Source organism: Thermobia domestica, chromosome 4 (genome assembly GCF_964235325.1).
Source record: "Thermobia domestica chromosome 4, izTheDome1.hap1.1, whole genome shotgun sequence".
Lineage (NCBI taxonomy): Eukaryota > Metazoa > Arthropoda > Insecta > Zygentoma > Lepismatidae > Thermobia > Thermobia domestica.
The window spans coordinates 278,579,976-278,599,990 of record NC_137457.1 but is presented as its reverse complement, the minus strand read 5'-3'; the positions used below and the strand labels follow the sequence as shown (position 1 = coordinate 278,599,990).

The window sequence follows — 20,015 nt, the reverse complement described above, 5'->3', positions numbered from 1 at the left end:
GGCACGTTCTAAGTGCGGTTTCCTTTTCCAGAACTGATTGCAAAGACTTACAAATATCATCTACATGTAGAAAATGATATCTGATGGTGGGCTGTACAAACGTTTTTATAATATTATAAAACGTATCCTATAAAGCATGAGTTCAGCGTTTAAAAAAAAAAAAAAAAAAAAAATCGAAACCAATATGTAAATAGATGGCGGACGAGATTGCTGCAACACCTAAGTACCTTTTCTTTAATCATTCTTCCGATTCCCAAACATAAGTATGTTCATTTTCACGTTTTGTTGCAATTTTTAACGCTGACCCTATAATTTTGTGCTTCAAGGTATGTACAGGAGCGTAACATATGTGGCAAAAATGAACTAACATCTGTAAAGTTTGCCAGAATACGAAAAACACTTCACCGGTTAAATTTCTTTTATTCTCATAGTTGTCCGCGGAACAACTCTCATCACCCGTTTCATCATCATTGTCACATGATACAGAGAAATTAAACGATGGATCAATGTCTTGAGGAACAGTCATCGTCACTGATTCCTTCTACAAGCTGGTATATTTCACTCCCTAATTCACATTGTATAGCTTATTTCTAAAGCAGTATCTTCAGAATCATGAGTGACATCGTCTCTATTACCCTCTAATGCCTCGTCTTGACTACAACCATCAATTGCGTCTTGTACGATATTTGTACGTTGGTAACTGGACATAGATCGGTGCTTGTTCAATGGCTCGGATTTTAAACCTTTTAATAATATACTTGGAACAGCATTCTTTCTCAGTTTGCGTGTAAATAATTCTCCTGGCATTAGCCAGAAGTGGATCTAGACGGTAAAAACTCAGGGGGGGGGGGGGAGTCAGAACCCAGACTATATGTATATCATGTTTACTAAAAACTTTCAAAAATATCTAAATAATAGCTTAAATCAATTTTGTCACTCAAAAACTGGGGGGCCTAAGCCCCCGGCCCCAGCCTAGATCCGCCTCTGGCATTAACTTTCCTTTCAGTAAACTTGACTTCTAGCAGGCAGGCTCTTCAAGATGTTTGGAACACGAGTGATTTTATTTGGTACATTTTTTTCCCCATTGATTTTCTTGGGCCATAATTTATATCGATCTGGTGATTTCTCACGACTCAGAAACGTAAGAAAAGATACTTTACGTTCTCAGCTTCAATTACACAAGAATTACAATCGAAAACACAGAGGTGTTAGGCATTTCTACTTTACTTCACAGACACAGCACGCGCTGTACTAACACGTGTTTTCTACTTCACACTAGTCTCTCTTTCAGAAAAAAATCGGGGGGGGGGGGGGAGGGACACTTAGTATTCGGAGAGGCACATTATTTTTACACAGTACTATTATATTTATTACTTTATAGACGTATTATTTTGGTCTCCTCCGGGGGAATCTCTCAGAGCTCCGGGAGACAGTGCCACCCTAAAAACATGTCTGGAAGAAACACTGTTTCGCACAACAAACGTAATTACTGCTCTCTCTCTACTCTTTTTTATACTAATGCTATGGGAAAAACAACTAACAAAAACTTCCCTCAAGAATTCAACACAGAGCAAGACTGCTAACAAATCCAAAACACAATCTATTAAATCCAATGCACTAATAAAGGTTTATCAGCTGCGTACAAGGGAATGGTTGCTGACTCACATTGAGTTTCTCGCGTATCCCACCCATGACGTCACAATTTACGATTCATCAAAAACAAATGCCTATAGAAGCTGAACGAGACGGCCTATCAAGATATAAAAAAATACGGGTCTCTTATTTTTTGTTTCTCTTTCTATTGCACCAAACTTGTTTTTAACTCGAACTGCTCCTTTAAAAGCCACGATTTTAAGTATGCTACCCCATCATGAACAACGAAGGGACGGAAAGTGCACTTGCACTCAGAAAGGCCTAAACACTACAAATATAATCTCGTTATGTCTTTTTTTTTCTTTAAATAACAATCTATTATGTTAGTGAAAGACAAAGCAAACACCTGCAGAAGAAAGATGGTAATCCTTTGTTACCGTTTGTCCTCTGGAAGACAATAAATTATAGCTACAACTCCACTGTTGTTCACCCGTGGTTAGGAATGTTAAAAATGTATGCATGCAATTCAATATGACTACGACACATCTTCAATCGTACAAATATAAAATATATATATTACCTGGATAACGAAGATTTATTGGTAATTTGAATTGTTAATAAAAATAGCAAAAAAAAAAAAAAAAAAAAAGCATACAAAAATTTCCAAAAAACTTAAATAGATTAAACTTCAAATAATAATTAAACATATTTAACGAATTTCTATTTTATGGAATGCCATTTCGATCGTGGTTTTCACTTATAAACTTTCACATTTTCATCGATACACTTTTCCACACTATTTGCACTATTTGAAGAGGGAAAAGGGAGAGTAGCATCTCCAACGAATTACTTCCTGGCGAAGATGTTATTGTAGATGTAGATTCTTGATGATCTATAATATAGCATTAAATCCATTTTAGTATGCAGTTTTCGGCGTACACAATGTTCTACAGAAGAAGATAACTTGTTGATGTTCCTTCTTCTTAATGTAAATGCAGAGTCTTCGTTAAGAATGTAGTTTCTCAGGGTTGCTGATGCGTTGTTCTTTCAATAGAGAAAATTCCGAAGGGATGACGGTAGTTTGTCCAACTACTCAAGATGAGCAAACGCAATTGTACATATAAAACATATAGAAACTATGTTCTAAGTAAAATATTTACTTCCAGCAACATTGATTCTCTTATCGGTGCACTACATTTCGTGAGAGAATTGTTGATTTCAGCTTCTCAAGCATGTAAATGTTGCTAACTAACTAAATGAAAATGCCCAAAACTCAGTAAATATTTATAAACATCATACATATATGAGTGCTTTAGTTTAATTAAACTGTGATTAGCAATAGTGTCGACTGTAGATTGGTGCTATGAAAATAGAATTAAAAAGAAAGAATGCTTCGTTCTGTTGGTTATGACGATTGAAGGAAATTGGTATCTCATCAATGTTCATTAACATACAGAAAGTTCTTTTTCTAGAGCATAAAAATATATTAAAATAGATTTTTTATTAAATTGCCCTGTATAGTCGGGGGCAAAAGAGTATATATAACGTATTAATCCTAGAAGCGACAGTCCTATCAGCGACAGGAACTGTTATCTGTCCTATAAGCGACTGATTCATTTACTTTGAAATGATGGAAAATAATATGATTCCTTTTCGTAACATATGTTTGCCTCTGGCCTTATTAGCGTCCGAACAATCTTGCTATGAAAAATGTACGTGCCAATGATACTGTTCGTCAAATATATTTTCCCTCTAGTGTGAGTGCAAATAAAACTTATCTTAATTCTGAGTTAGATTTTACATATAACATATCAAATAACTTAACAAGACAACAGGGATATTTCCATGAAAAGTATATTCCTTTTGTAATTAATTATTGAATAATCCCCTTTCTTCAAGTGTTCCTAAGTATAATAAAGACAGTTGCTCACGTATGTGTGTATTAGAGTGATTATTAGTTGTGACAAATCCTGCTTTCCGCAACTTTTAAACACACGCCAACGCGTTTGACCAATACGTTGCCAGTCCCAAGTCTGTATAAAGTGTGAGGGTAGTTAAGGAAAAAAATGTATGTCATATTATTTAATAGTTTGTCACTAATACTTGCATGCAATGCTAATTAAAGAATGCTTTATACTTATGAATGTAATAGTAAGGTTACATTTGAAATTTGATTCAAGAAGAATTTAAAAAGTGGAAGGAAGGCTAATGAGCTGTAAGTAATCTGATTAATTGTTAAAGGTTTTTTGCTAACAAATTGTTTATCTTCAGATGTTTATTTTTAAAGGTATGTACAGTAAGGTAAAGTGAGGCTTTTCCTATAGGTATCTCATTAAGGTTTAATTTGTTAATTGTTAAGGGTGTGTGTCCTTGTAATTGTGAAATAGCTGGAAGAAATGAGACCCCTAGGAACGTAAATTTTTCATGGTACATTTTGTTAGGTTTTAAATCGCACTAACATGAAACAAGTTAAAGAAGAGGGAACTTTATCTTCTTCCATTATCTTAGTATGAACGAATCGGTGACTCATGGGTCAGTTAATAAATTGAATCGGTCGCTCATAGGACAGTTAACAGTTCCTGTCGCACATAAGACTGTCGCAAGTAGGAAGACATCTATATAACCGGGAAGCGGTTATAAATTTTAATAGAATTCAATATCGTGCTTCAATTTCAATATATCAGTTTGCAGTTCCCTCTTTTATGTTTATTTCTTGATTTTCCTTCTACTCTGTTAAACATTTCGAAGGAAAAAAAAAAAAACTTGTTTCTACCTTCAATGATGAGGAACTTGTTTTTGACAAAAGCAAGACTAGTTTTCATATCAAAACTGTAATAACTAACTAAATGGTACAGGTGTTCGCTACTTTCGAGAACTGAGTTCTTGTATTTGACAGAAATCAAGCAATTCATGTTGGGATTTGTTTGACCACTTGCTTTAGTACTATCTCTGTGAGCTTAAACTAATGCGACCTAAATATCATTTATGAATGTAGTATTTAAAAAGAAGGTCAGCTTAGTAATTTTAACTACCATCATCATGAAGTCTGTTTCCAACAAGGAAATATTTATTTTAAATAATATAGTTATGACAGATTCTACCGCCCCATGCACATGTACGTGTTGCACATGTGGTAGAGCCGGCCCTGAGCATACAATTGCTTCCAACATAGAAAGCCATTCTATCGTTCCAAGAAAGCTAGATTTTAGCACCCCACCGCAGATCGAGACTCTACTGTTATTCATTTGTAGTTTACCTGAATAGTGTTGACTCCAGCCTTGGAGCTACGTATAAAAAATAAAAAGTATATTTAAAAAATAACAAAATATTATAATAAAAATAAAATTTGTCCAAAGCAAACGCTTACAATTACTAATCTGTGATAAGTTTATAAACACTGCCTTCATCCGAGAAGTTTTCTGCCTGATAAGGTACTCTACCTAATAACGATGAAAGAACACTATTTTGTTCACCATAACCTCACATAGGCTGGAACTGAACTAGGGACATTTCCCATCAGAAGAGAGCGCTCTATTATTAGATTTTGTTCACCATAACCTCACATACGCTGGAACTGAACTAGGGACATTTTCCATCAGAAATGAGCGCTCTATTATTAGATTTTGTTCACAATAATCTCACATAGGCCGGAACTGAACTAGGGACATTTTCCATCAGAAGTGAGCGCTCTAATATTAGATTTTTTTCACCATAATCTCACATAGGCTGGAACTGAACTAGGGACATTTCCGATCAGAAATGAGCGCTCTATTATTAGATTTTGTTCACCATAACCTCACATAGGCTGGAACTGAACTAGGGACATTTTCCATCAGAAGTGAGCGCTCTATTATTAGATTTTGTTCACCATAACCTCACATAGGCTGGAACTGAACTAGGGACATTTTCCATCAGAAGTGAGCGCTCTATTATTAGATTTTTTTCACCATAATCTCACACAGGCTGGAACTGAACTAGGGACAATTCCCATCAGAAGTGAGCGCTCTATTATTATATTTTGTTCACTATAACCTCACATAGGGTAGAACTGAACTACGGGCATTTCCCACCAGAAGTGAGCGCTCTATTATAAGATTTTGTTCACTATAACCTAACACAGGCTGGAACTGAACTAGGGACACTTCCCATCAGAAGAGAGCGCTCTATTATTAGATTTTGTTCACTATAACATCACATAGGGTAGAACTGAACTAGGGACATTTCCGATCAGAAATGAGCGCTCTATTATTAGATTTTGTTCACCATAACCTCACATACGGTAGAACTGAACGACGAACATTTCTATCAGAAATGAGCGCTCTATTATTATATTTTGTTCACTACAACCTCACATAGGCTGGAACTGAACTAGGGGCATTTTCCATCAGAAGTGAGCGCTCTATTATTAGATTTTGTTCACAATAATCTCACATAAGCTGGAACTGAACTAGGGACATTTTCCATCAGAAGTGAGCGCTCTATTATTATATTTTGTTCACTATAACCTCACATAGGGTAGAACTGAACTACGGGCATTTCCCACCAGAAGTGAGCGCTCTATTATAAGAATTTGTTCACTATAACCTCACACAGGCTGGAACTGAACTAGGGACACTTCCCATCAGAAGTGAGCGCTCTATTATTAGATTTTGTTCACCATAACCTCACATAGGCTGGAACTGAACTAGGGACATTTTCCATCAGAAGTGAGCGCTCTATTATTAGATTTTGTTCACCATAACCTCACATACGCTGGAACTGAACTAGGAACATTTTCCATCAGAAGTGAGCGCTCTATCATTAGATTTTGTTCACTATAACCTCACATAGGGTGGAACTGAACTACGAACATTTCCCATCAGAAATAAGCGCTCTATTATTATATTTTGTTCACCATAACCTCACATAGGCTGGAACTGAACTAGGGACATTTTCCATCAGAAGTGAGCGCTCTATTATTAGATTTTGTTCACCATAATCGCACATAGGCTGGAACTGAACTAGGGACATTTCCCATCAGAAGAGAGCGCTCTATTATTAGATTTTTTTCACTATAACCTCACATAGGGTAGAACTGAACTACGGGCATTTCCCCCCAGAAGTGAGCGCTCTATTATTAGATTTTGTTCACTATAACCTCACACAGGCTGGAACTGAACTCGGGACACTTCCGATCAGAAATGAGCGCTCTATTATTAGATTTTGTTCACCATAACCTCACATAGGGTAGAACTGAACTACGAACATTTCCCATCAGAAATGAGCGCTCTATTATTAGATTTTGTTCACCATAACCTTACATAGGGTGGAACTGAACTACGAACATTTCCCATCAGAAGTGAGCGCTCTATTATTATATTTTGTTCACCATAATCTCACATACGCTGGAACTGAACTAGGGACATTTCCGATCAGAAATGAGCGCTCTATTATTAGATTTTGTTCACCATAACCTCACATAGGCTGGAACTGAACTAGGGACATTTTCCATCAGAAGTGAGCGCTCTATTATTAGATTTTGTTCACCATAACCTCACATAGGCTGGAACTGAACTAGGGACATTTTCCATCAGAAGTGAGCGCTCTATTATTAGATTTTTTTCACCATAATCTCACACAGGCTGGAACTGAACTAGGGACAATTCCCATCAGAAGTGAGCGCTCTATTATTATATTTTGTTCACTATAACCTCACATAGGGTAGAACTGAACTACGGGCATTTCCCACCAGAAGTGAGCGCTCTATTATAAGATTTTGTTCACTATAACCTAACACAGGCTGGAACTGAACTAGGGACACTTCCCATCAGAAGAGAGCGCTCTATTATTAGATTTTGTTCACCATAACCTTACATAGGGTGGAACTGAACTACGAACATTTCCCATGAGAAGTGAGCGCTCTATTATTATATTTTGTTCACCATAACCTCACATAGGGTGGAACTGAACTACGGACATTTCCCACCAGAAGTGAGCGCTCTATTATTATATTTTGTTCACCATAACCTCACATAGGGTGCCTCACATAGGGTGGAACTGAAATACAAACATTTCCATCAGAAATGAGCGCTCTATTATTATATTTTGTTCACCATAACCTCACACAGGGTGGAACTGAACTACGGACATTTCATTATTATATTTTGTTCACCATAACCTCACATAGGGTGGAACTGAACTACGGACATTTCCCATTACAAATGAGCGCTCTATTATTATATTTTGTTCACCATAACCTCACATAGGGTAGAACTGAACTACGGACATTTCCCATCAGAAATGAGCGCTCTATTATTAGATTTTGTTCATCATAACGTCACATAAGGTGGAACTGAACTACGGACATTTTCCATCAGAAATGAGCGCTCTATTATTTTGAGAAGAAGTCAAAAAGTAAAGGGACTTTTGAGGAAGGATACATTTATTCTAATGATAGAAAACTGAAAATTAAAAATTAACTGCTGCTAAATTTAACTCGTTAAATAAATATTAGCAAAATTTCTAACTGATTAAGTTAATCGTTAATTTTTTAACGGATTAATCACGAGTCTGAATAGGAAGATCCATCGATAGATCTAGATATGAACTAAAGAACATCAGACGAAAAAAAAAATATTACCAAATATTTTGTTTCGATCTAATTAACTTTTAGGAATGTTTCATTTCAAGTAATCTCATACTTACGAAAGTTCCGAGTCGAATAAATGCGCGTTTCATAGAAATACCATTCTAATTTCGTCTTATATTAAAAAAAAAAAAAAAAAAAAATCTGGCAGCATCCTAGTTACCCTCAATACATAGTCATCCTTTATATGTAAATGTGAAAAATACTATTAGCTAAGCATAGGTAAAGAAAATATATCTATATTTTACTTCATGTTTCACTAAATTTAACAAGGGAACATCGACTTACCATCTCTGAAGATATCAGCAACCAAATCCATTGCTGATCGACATGACCAATCTCGTTTATCCAAAATGGAAAGATCAGGTGCTGTCCACTCTAAACCAAGTTGTTGTTCATAGATAACCTTATCGATTTCACATATCTGTGAAAGAAAACAATATTTTACACAATTTATAAATAAACTCAAATTTAAATGAATTTCTTAGAAGTTGCTCATAGTTTAAAGTTGTACTGTTCTGTAATTCTAATCATTTGTGGTCTTGTCATGTACCTAATCTATGAAATGAATTTCACTGTTCTAGTATAAGTCTTTCTGGGTGTTGCAGATTTTATAAACAACAGTGTAAATGGAAGAAATAGTCGGATTTCTTTTACACTATCCTCTCTATAGGTAAGAATTTAATGAAATTTAAAGAATTAAACAAGTGAATTTCGTTTCACATTGTGGAACTACGGTAGGCTTCCAAATTATGTGAATTCAATACTCTGAAATCGGAAGAAGTAGATCAATATCTTCGGCTGCAACAGAAGGATAAAGTAGGGTGAAACCTGAACTTCGGACGCTGACTCCATATCAAAACAGTTTCATGATATCTCTTACAAGTAGTATTATACAGGAGTCAATAATGAAACCGGAATTTGTAATGGTATTTACTACTTCCAGTTTTAAATCTTTAGTGTAACGCCCCACGGATGTGCCCTGTAGGCTAACGGAGACGATGATTAAAGCAAGCGAGTGATTATGGAAGAATTGGTGAAGTGAGAAAGTGGGAGGAAACGGGAGTACCCCGAGAAAACCTATGGACACGGTGTTGTCCACCACAAACTCACTTAGCCGGGGATCGAACCAGGGACTTCACGCACCAGAGGTAAGCGCTCTACCACTGATTGATTGATTTTTGAGTTTTACGTTCCGTTCAGCAGTGAGGCTATATGAGACGTGGACCTACTGATTAACGTGGAATCCGAACCACATGATCTCCCGCCGGGAATCGAACCCGGGTCTCCCGCGCCAAAGGCGCGCATGCTAACCGCTTAGCCACGAAGGAGCTCTCGCTCTACCACTGAGACACCGTGCCCCCTATTTCAAGTTTCCGTAGTATAATAAGAGCTGAGATAAAGGTGGTTCAGATCTATTCCTGAGTTCCTGAATCCATATCAAAAAATAGTTTGTCGCCTCCTATTACCGTTTTTCGTTGTATGAGAATCAAAATTGGAACCGGAAGTGGTAGCAGCTTTTTACCACTTCCGGTTGCAATAGAGGAATTAAGCTGGAACCTCGCATGGGATACTGAATCCATATCAAAAAGTGTTTCTCGCTATGATCAATTTTTTCACTATGAAGAAACCAGAAATCGACCAGTTTGAACAGAGGTATAAACGTAGAGGTGAAACTTCTTTCTGGATTCCATATCCACTTCACGCTATCTCTGACCGTTTTTGCTCAATGGAGATCAATACTGAAACCAGAAGTAAAAATGGATTTCTACTATTTCCGGTTTCAGTACAGAGATAAGGATCGAGATTACACCTATTTTCGGGATGCTCAATCGATTAAAAAAAAACGCTTCTCGCTATGTAGTGTTGTTTTTTCCTCTATGGTGACCAACGTTGAAATCGGAAATGGTTGGTTTAAACCATTTCCGGTTTGAGAAAATTAAGAAAGCAAGTAAAACCTGTTTGTGAGATCCTAAATTCATTTCAGAAAACCGCTTCTCGTTCTCTCTTACAATTTTTGCTCTAATATCTGTCAGACAGATGGATAGGACGGACATACTCGCTCTACAAGAATTCCATATTACGCACAACATAGTTTGGAAGTCTAACGTAAGTGACTAAATCAGGAATCGAACACGAGTCTCCGGCTTAGCTCTCTTTGAATTTCATGATACTTTCACTTACAGAGAGCATGGTGTTAGAAGCAAATGGGTTTTCTCGTACCAGAAACAGAAATAACAAATACCTTCCTTAGTAGTTACCTGGTTGAGCAACTCCTTAGCATGGTCTCTGTTCATCTTCCACAAATCTCGAAATTTACGCTCGTTTAAGTTCGCAAACATATGAGAGACTTGTTCGGATTCCATGATGCTTCGCTGATACTCCACAACATCATTCGATAGCCTTTTAATATCTGCACTAGTTTTTTTCTCGGATGCCTCTATCTCATCTCTCATGCGAGTGTATACATCGTTTAGTCTGTAACAGGACATCAAAGGAAAAGAAGCTTTAGCATATTTTCATCTAGTATTAATGGGAAAATTGAATATTACAATATTACTAAATTTTGTTCTTGGATACACACTTTAAAACTCAAAAATCTAATACAGTACCCCCAATTGTTATTCGTGTTTAAGAAATCATTCTACACATCTCAATTCTCTCTGGGATGAACTTCAAGTGAGGGTCTGATCAAAGACGGAATCTATTTTTAAATTACAATATTATATCATTCCAAAACCTGTAAATTACAAAAAACGGCGCCGAGTATTCCGCGGTATACTCCTGTCAATTCTATTTAACACTTCTGAGTTTTTACGGAAATAACTCGCTCTTCAACTTCTGTTTCAGTTTTCTATCAAAAACCGGTTTCGGTGAAAACTCGAGCCGGTTTTGGAGAGAATGGACGAGAAAATGTAACGGGCAATGAGCGACTGGACCAACCTCGTTCCTCGCTGACACTAGACAGCATTAAGCGTGTTGACGAAATGGTGAAAGCGTATCGACATCTTCATCTGAACGAAATTTCCAGGGAGTTTGACATTTCCTACGATAGTATTTATGACACTGTTCATTATTCGTTGCGATACCGCAAGGTGTCTTGCCGGTGGGTTTCTAAGCTCCTTAATGATGTCAAGAGGAAACGAATACTCATGTGACTGAACCATTTTCAACGTTACGTCGAACAAGACGACAGTTTCTTGGACTTCATTGTCATTGATTATGAAACGTGGATACTGGATTACACCCTCTAGTCAAAATAGAAAAACATTGTACAGTAACATCGCGGCTCGCCAGCAACAAAGAAATTCCGAACAACACCATCAACCAGTACGCTGATGCTCACAGTGGTTTGGGACAGTTCGGGACCACTCCTACTAGATATCCTGCCAAGAGGTGAATCCATAAACCCAGAACGTTACTGTTGTACACTCTTTCATCTGCGAGCAGCCATTAGGAAAAAAGCGTCAGGATGTTCGGGATGTGATGATATACGTGGGTGTCAGAAAGTTAGTTACACTCCTTCGTAAATATTTTCGGTCAAAGGCTATTTTGATGAAACTGTGTGGCAACACTGCAGCCATGTAGCTGTATCCTGTGACGTAGCGGATTTCATGAGGCAAGTGAAGGTGTTCTGATCGTAAACTGTCTCGACAGCTGCAAGTGGCGTCCAAATTGGAAATGTGTACAGTGATTCGTTTTTTGCGGGCGAAAACTAAAACAACTGCGCAAAGCACTTAAAAATCGACGGCCAGATGAACTGTCTACAGGCATTGTGCTCCTGCATGATAATGCACGACCGCATGCAGCACAACAAACATGCGAACTTCTGACAATGTTTAGGTGGGAAGTGTAGCCCAGACCTTTCCCGTATAGTCCAAACATTTCACCATGTGTTTGGTCCCACGAAAGACGAACTTTCAAAGCGAAGATACCACTCGGATGACGAGGTGAAGGTTGCAGCCCAAAAATGGTTATCGGGCATTGGACGGGATTTTTTTGCAGAAGGCATAGAAAAACTTGTACCACGTCTCGACAAATGCTTAAATAACGGAGGTAATTAGGTTGAAAAATAGATTGTGAATGATACTTTACGATACAACCAACGTTATTGTAAAATTTCTATCCTGTTTTATTTTCTTAAGCAGTGCAACTAACTTTTTGACTGGCCCTCGTAGTTTTCATCTATGGCAACGCAAAACGTCATCGCGTGGCCAATATAAGAATAATCAAGTTTCACTCTTAAGGATGGGATATTATAAAGCATCCCTCTTATAGTTCAGACCTCGCTCCCAATGATTACTTTAAAAAAAAAATCCTGGCATGACAAAGGTTCACAAACAACACCGAAGCGCAGCTTGGTTCGTCGCTGGTTCCTGATCAGCCAACCACCTTCTACGCAGAGGGCATCGAGAAACTTGTGGTATAGAGAGACAAGTGCCTTGAAAAATGTGATGATTACGTAGAAAATAGATAAACGTGCGTAGAATATTATGTATATCTTGCTTTTTTTTCTGGTTTGTAGCCGGGCAATGAATTAGGAGAAAATAACTTTTCCCTTGTATAAATAAAGTTTTATACCATCCATTTACACACAAGTTACGTTAAAATAACTATTAACTTTACCTTTTTACTCACAAAAGTTTACATTTGTGCCGAAGGACACAAATAAAAAGACTCTTGGAACTAAAAACTTAATCGTAATTTAATATCGAGTTTTGCCGCTAAACCCCATTAGCTCAGCACACTGTACGACGCTGGTAAATAAAAACATCTTAAATTCGACGTTTAAAGACACAAATGAGTTTTAACCATCGCTTAAACAGGTAAACTTACTTGTTAATCTCCCTTTTAAGTTGAGATTTCAAGATTGCGTTTTCTTCGTCTCTTTTCTTCAAAATTTGATAATTATAATCCAATTTTTCACTGTTGAATAAGCACAAGGCCTTCACCTGTTGAAGCTCTTGTTGCAACGCCTACATTCAGTTAAAAACAGAAGGTAAATATTCGGAAAAAAAATCTTATTTATTAAGGAAAATGTCAAAAGACAAACAAGAGGAGGTACATAAACTAATACTGTAGATTTAACAATAACAAACGATTATGAATAATCTGTTAAGTTCACAATTCAATTTAATAAACCCTTCTTAATTCTTTCTATATTAGCACAATTCAGTAGATTTCTTACAATTTAGTAACTTTGGAAATCAATTAATATTTCAATTCTAAATATTTTTACTTAATTTGTGTGAACTGTGTGCTGGTCTCAAATTCTTGTGGAAACCATTTGCAAAACTACAAATAATCCTCATTGATGTTATTTCCACCGTGAAAAAAAAAAAAAAAAAAAATCAATCACTTGTATGGAATAGCAGTGGCACACTTATTCTTACAGGTAAAGGAGGAATAAGGGCAAATCTATAGAGGTACAAAACTAACCACTAAAGGCACAATTAGCGCCACTATCTACGTGATTCCAGCTACTAGCCCGTTGCCAATTGTACAGTCATTTGTTTTCCAGTTGCATGACAAAAAGGAGCCACTTGTTATTTGTTTCAATGTGTAAACGATGTTATAAAGTGGAGATCCAAACAAGATTTCTGACTAGAACTCACTTAAAACATATAAATTATTTTAAAACAATATTACTAATGGATTAAAAGAGCATCATATTTTCAGAGCATGAAATAATCCTGTGCTTTTATTATTTTTATAAATCCACTAGGATAGCTATGTAAAAGTCAAACACGAAAAACTATGCACATAAAAACACAGAGTACAAATTATTTAAAGACATAATAAAAGGCATCTGTACACCTCATACGATACACGTTCCTACCTGAATATTAAAGTAAGCTATTCAGATTTAATTTGTTTTGAGCGGTTAGTCCTCATAAAACGAAGAAATAATATATTTAATTGTGTCTACGCGAAATATGTTAATCTATAAATTAATGAAATAAAATGCGTACTTCTACTAAAGAAAAGAAATATCTATTAAAACACTGTCATTTAATATGTTTTAATTGTTACGAATATTCTAAGCTTATACATTTGGAATTAATTTTTCTAGCCAAAAAATCCGGAACAAGCTTTGATTTTTTTTTTTGGGGGGGGGTCAAATTTACAAGAACTATTACAAAGACAAAGTGTCTGCTCCATGGATTTATGCTGCATTTTGTACTTGCACTGACTCCTATATAGAAATGACACAAAGAAACATATTTACCAGAGTTAAAGAACATTAGAGATCCAAGGGGCAAGGAATCTCTCCAGTTCAGGCTTGTCAAAATATCTATAGGAAACAAGGTATCGAATAGAACGAGTAGATGCTTTACAATCTTATTCAATAACGATTTAGAATTCTTTTTATATTAAAACTGAAGATCCTAAATTTGTTTTAGACAGAGGGAACTTAGATGATCGGTGGGACAACGTAATTTCCAATCATATGAAAAAACCCAAGCTAAATTACAAAATTTTTATAAACAGGGTGGCCCAAAAGTAGGTATACACCCCTGCATTGATCAAGTATAACATTTTAGTTTATGCGTTTATTAGCTTCGGCTCTTCCGAGCTTAAGGTATAAGTAAAACACATTAAAAACAAATATAAAGAAACTAAGTTTATCTGATGGATCACAATAAGAAATGATATAAAATGTAATGAGCTGATCAGTATGGTACTGTATGTCTACTTTTGGGCCACCCTATATTTTCACACATTACATATTCTTCACGGGCCAGTTCTAAATTGGTTTAAGATAATTATCAAATTCATAAAAGTAGTAGTTCAAGTTGGATTTGGGTACAGTTATACACACACACACATTTCGATAGTTTCTTGGTGTTTTGTCAGAAAAACTTGTACATAAACTAAATGAAAGACTATAATAGAAGAAAAACAAAAAGTCAAACAAGAAATATTAATATGAAATAGTGTGTGTACATATGTTATATTATTATAACACCTGGATCAAGAATTCAATAGAAAAATGCAATAATCGGTATTTATGAATTGGTGTTCTCTTGAACTTGCTAGTGGGCAAATATAACTCAAGCTAAGGATTGATTAACAGGATGTAATTAAGTATTTTTTTCTTAACACTGTGGGATCTTATTTTCCTAATATAGGACAATATGTTTACAGTGAAAAATGTGAATTGTTTCCGACGATTCCCGTGAGGATTGAAATATTCACGTTATTTAATACATAGAGAAGAAAAACACAGTAGCACAAAGCTGAGCCCAATATTTCTAAGGAAAATATTCACAGCTACAGAGCTATCAAAATAACTAAGTGAATCTGAGCATTCCGTAAAACAAACCAACATGTTGTACAAACTTCTTCACTTATAGAAAGATACGTATACGAATTTTGATTCATCAAGACCTTAAATCTAGAGAAATGAAGCAATGGGACTAAATCATAAATTACAGCAAACAATAAATTTTTATACGTATGTTACTGCATCGAAATTTCCATAGCATTTGAGTCAGTCCAGTTCCAAAACATTTTTTGTTTACTACAATGTTGACGGAAATGAAAACACTGTTGTTTAAAATAGGAAGATACTAGACACTTTGTGTTCATCATACGAGGACAAGGGCACCCATCAGGGGGGCCAAGGTGGGGCGCTCCCCCCCTAAGAGGAACTCGTACTTGGGAATATCGAAAGCCCAATAGGGTTTTTACATTAGTTATAGCAAAATTTGAAACTATATTTGAAACCTTGATTATATTTGTTCCCCCCCTTGGAAACCACAACATGGGCGCCCTTGTACGAGGATGATTCAGAAAGTAATGCCCCCAAGCTCACTACTTGGCCAATAGTACTGCAAACACTCAATTGTTTATCATTGATGCACTGATGTTTAAGCTATAGAATGTCATTTGTTTCACCTTTCTCTCTCTTCTTGTTCCAGAGTAATGGAGTAATAAATGGCATCTAGTGGTGACATCCAGTTGAAACAGCAGGTTGTCATTAAATTTCTGTCTGCGGTCATTCAGATGTCTAACCTGACACCTTAAAACGACTGTGGGCCAGATTAAGGATCTAAACTTAAGGATCACCTTAAGGGTCAATGCTACAGTTGTGACGCGAACATGGAAACAGCAGTTTAGCAATTGTGTCGCCAGCAGCCACCACAATTCTTCGCCGACGGCATGAAAATCCCTGTTTCGCGTTGACACAAGTGTGTTACCCATAATGGAGACTACGCTGAAATATAATGCCACAATTTGTAGCTGACAGTGCAAGCTTTCTACTGATATCTGTGTCAGTAACTGTCAAACACAAATATTGGTATCACCTTGAAGGCATTACTTTCTGAATCACCCTAGTTAATTTTTCAATGTAGTTATTACTTCTAGGAAGAGGAAAAAGGCATACAAATCTACAGAATTTCAGCCTAAAATCCTGAAATTATCGTTTTTACTGAATGCACGTGAAGAAACATGAATTAAGCGGTTCAAAAAAGTATTTCGGAGAATTGACTACAAAAATAAGCAAATAGTAATGCTGCCCCGAGACGTATCACATAAGTACCAGTATTTGCTCTCTTTTATATCGAGTACTAGCAGCGTTCACCCCGCTTCGCTGCGGTCACCCCGGAACGCAATAAACTTTGTTACTTAGATAATTTTTACTTTTTCGCTTTCAAATTGCAGTAAATGTTAACATTATAGCGCCTGTCATTTATGTTAACCCGCCGAGTGACACGGTCATGCGGGTTGCATATAAATACGTTTATTTTTATACCTATGATGAACTAACAAAGGATTTGTACGTTATGGACACTTGAATGGTCAATTATCTCAAGACACTGGTAATTAAAAATTAAAGTGATATGATAAAAACCATCTAGGGTCCAAATCCTAATAACCCCCCAAAAATGAAAGAAATTGGTTCAGCCGTATTAGCGTGATGAGCTAACAAAGGATTTGTGCGTTCTCTTTTATATAATAGATACTATTGTTATTATTAATATTGAACATTATGAAATATGATAGATGCCTCATCTTTCTCCTACCCGTTAGACGTTCAAGCTCTACTCTAAACATTACCAGTGAAAGAAAGTACTTAAACGTACCACCCCAGTACTAGTAGACCTAAAAGAAAACTTGCCACAGTGATCATTTGCCAGATTTGAATCCCAAACCTTACGATCACGAAAGAAGCTACGTATCTCTCTGAAAAAATGGACTTTAATGATGTTTCGACTTACCTGAACATCTTTCTCTAATCTAATTCTTGTTTCGCGCATCTTCTCACCATCATCAACATACAGCTGACCAAGCTTTTCATATTGTTCGTTAATGGTCTGAAATCTCCTTTCAATAAGAGCACTCTCCTCAGTATCTCGTTCTTTGTACAACTCCTCCCATTTCTTCCTGTTCTCTTTTAAGAGAGTCGAACGTTCTTTCATTATTGCTTGCTGAAAAACAAGAACAGATCTAATTAACTTACAAAAGCAAAGAACACATAGAAGATAACTTAACGACGTGATAGGATGCATATTAATAATTAAAAATTGAAATTGTACTAATTGAAGCACCCAAATGTTGATGGCAAATTGACGTTTCAATATCTTGTCATCTTTTTTAAGAGTGTATTTAAAATTAGGCTCTTTGCGGAATTACATATTCTGATCCATTTTCCTTTACTATATAGAGACTTTAGAAGTTCCTTGAACTACTGTATATATGAAATCACAACCGTCAAAAGGTGCTCGGTATACGGACACAGGTTTGTCCAATCACAGCAGGCGTCTGTGATACAACCCACGTGGTCCGAGATAAGAGAACCACCCTCGAGAGTGAGTGGCTGTTCTGGAAAGCGGACTGGATGGTGTCGTGGTTAACGCATTGGTACAGTATGCCGGAGATTCTGGGTTCGAGTCCCGGTCCAGCCAGTCACTTTTTCACTCTTTGCGTTAGAATTCGCACCTAGAGAGGATTCAGGGTGTAAAATAAAAATCGGTTGTTTCCCCCTTTCAATAGTATTAATTTTCTCTTTTGTAGCGTTTGATACTTTCATTGAATTTGTTCTTTCAAAGCTTTCGGCGCTCCTCAAGCTTCTTCATTTCTAAAGATGATTTTCTTTCTTTTCTTTCCTCTTCTTTTTGAATACGACTTGATTCCTTGAGGTGTTCTTCGAAATATTTCAATTTAACGTCCCACGATTATGCCCTTTTAGGCTAAGAAAGACAATGATTAAGGTAAATGAATGATGGTGGAATAATTGGTAGAATGCAAAAGTAAGAGAAAATGGGGATACCCCGACAAAACCCACGGGTATTATGATGTCCACCACAAACTTACTTTGCCGGGGATCGAACCACGGTACCCGACGCACCAGAAGTAAGCGCTCTACCACTGAGCCACCGTGCCACCCCTCCCACGCTGAGGTGCTCTTCATATCATCTGAGAGCAGCTCTAAGTGTCTGTTAACATCGCTTGAATAATAGGAATTTTCTGACTATCTTAATGAAATATGATTTTCCACTGTCTTCTGAGTAACTACACTATGTTCGTGTAAATTATCTACAAGTAATTATATACAGTGCGTTCCACGAATAACACTAAGGCCCGTCTCCTGAAGAAACCAAGGCAGATAGAAACACGAAACCTTTTGTAATCTTTAAGGGATATAAAAGACAACATTATGCTGATATGGAGAACCCCCAATGAGGTGCGCTCAAGGGAGTTACACAATTTTAAATAACAACCCCCACCGTGTTGTATCTCGTTTGAAAGGTAATCACGTGTAAAGACCAATGTTGAAAACTACACGTCGCTAGCGTGTCCCTATCCAACATGGCGGCCATCCGTAAAGTACGGTCGAAGCACGTTCCACGCATAACAATAAGACCCGTCTCCTGAAGAAACCAAGGCAGATAGAAACATGAAACCTTTTGTAACTTTCAAGGGATATAAAAGACAACATTATGCTGATACGGAACCCCCCCCCCCATGAGGTACACTCAAGGAGGTTACGGGGGGTAACTAAAAAATTTTAAATAGCAACTCCGACCGTGTGGTATCTCGTTTGAAAGGTGATCAAGTGTAGAGACCAATTTTAGAAACTACATGTCGCTAGCGTGTTCCTATCCAACATAGCGGCCAATTGTAAAGTACGGTCGAAGTACGTTCCACGTATAACACTAAGGTCCATCTCCTGAAGAAAGCAAGGCACATAGAAACATGAAATCTTTCGTATCCTTCAAGGGACATAAAAAACAACAACATGCTGATAAGAAAAATCCCAGAAAAGAGGGGAGCTAAGTAAGTTACGGGAGGTAACTATAAAATTTTAAATAACAACCCCTACCGTGTGATACCTCGTTTGAAAGTTAATGACGTGTAGAGATCAGTTCTGGTAACTGCTTGTCGCTATCGTGTCTCTATCCATCATGGCAGCCATCCGTCAGTACGGTCGAAGTACTCGTAGTTACCCCTTGTAATCCGCTCAGGCTACCCTCATGGGGAATCCTCCTTATCAGCATAATATTGTCTATTAAAGGTTAAAGAAAGGTTTCATGTTTCTATCTGCTTTAGTTTCTTCAGGAGACAAGCCTTAGTATTATTTGTGGAACGCACTGTATTGCTTGTAGTACTTTTATTTATAGAATTAAATTAAATTAAACTGTCGCCTTTTAAGACAGTTTTCTGTAGCCAATAAGAAATTGGAAGACTATCTCGTCTAATCTCTTGACAAATAATTAGCTACAAGTCAACTCAATTATTAGCAAAACCAAAGTCATGACCGTAAAAGTTGACAGTAGTAATGTTAAAT

General features: G+C 36.7%; 1 protein-coding gene across 4 annotated transcripts in view; it reads right to left on the bottom strand.

The window, feature by feature from the left end:
• LOC145684084 (dynein regulatory complex protein 1) overlaps positions 1-20,015 on the bottom strand; it is a 110,936-nt gene that overhangs the window by 70,774 nt on the left and 20,147 nt on the right. For all 4 annotated transcript variants that reach the window (XR_014131245.1, XM_081755963.1, XM_081755964.1 and 1 more), the window contains exons 5-8: positions 17,446-17,655; positions 13,055-13,194; positions 10,480-10,696; positions 8,507-8,642 (exon numbers count right to left, since the gene is read on the bottom strand). Coding sequence is in view for 3 of the 4 variants with exons in the window: in XM_081755963.1 (XP_081612089.1) it covers positions 8,507-8,642; positions 10,480-10,696; positions 13,055-13,194; positions 17,446-17,655 (703 nt within the window). In the remaining variant the exon portion in view is untranslated. The remainder of the gene's footprint in view (positions 1-8,506; positions 8,643-10,479; positions 10,697-13,054; positions 13,195-17,445; positions 17,656-20,015) is intronic.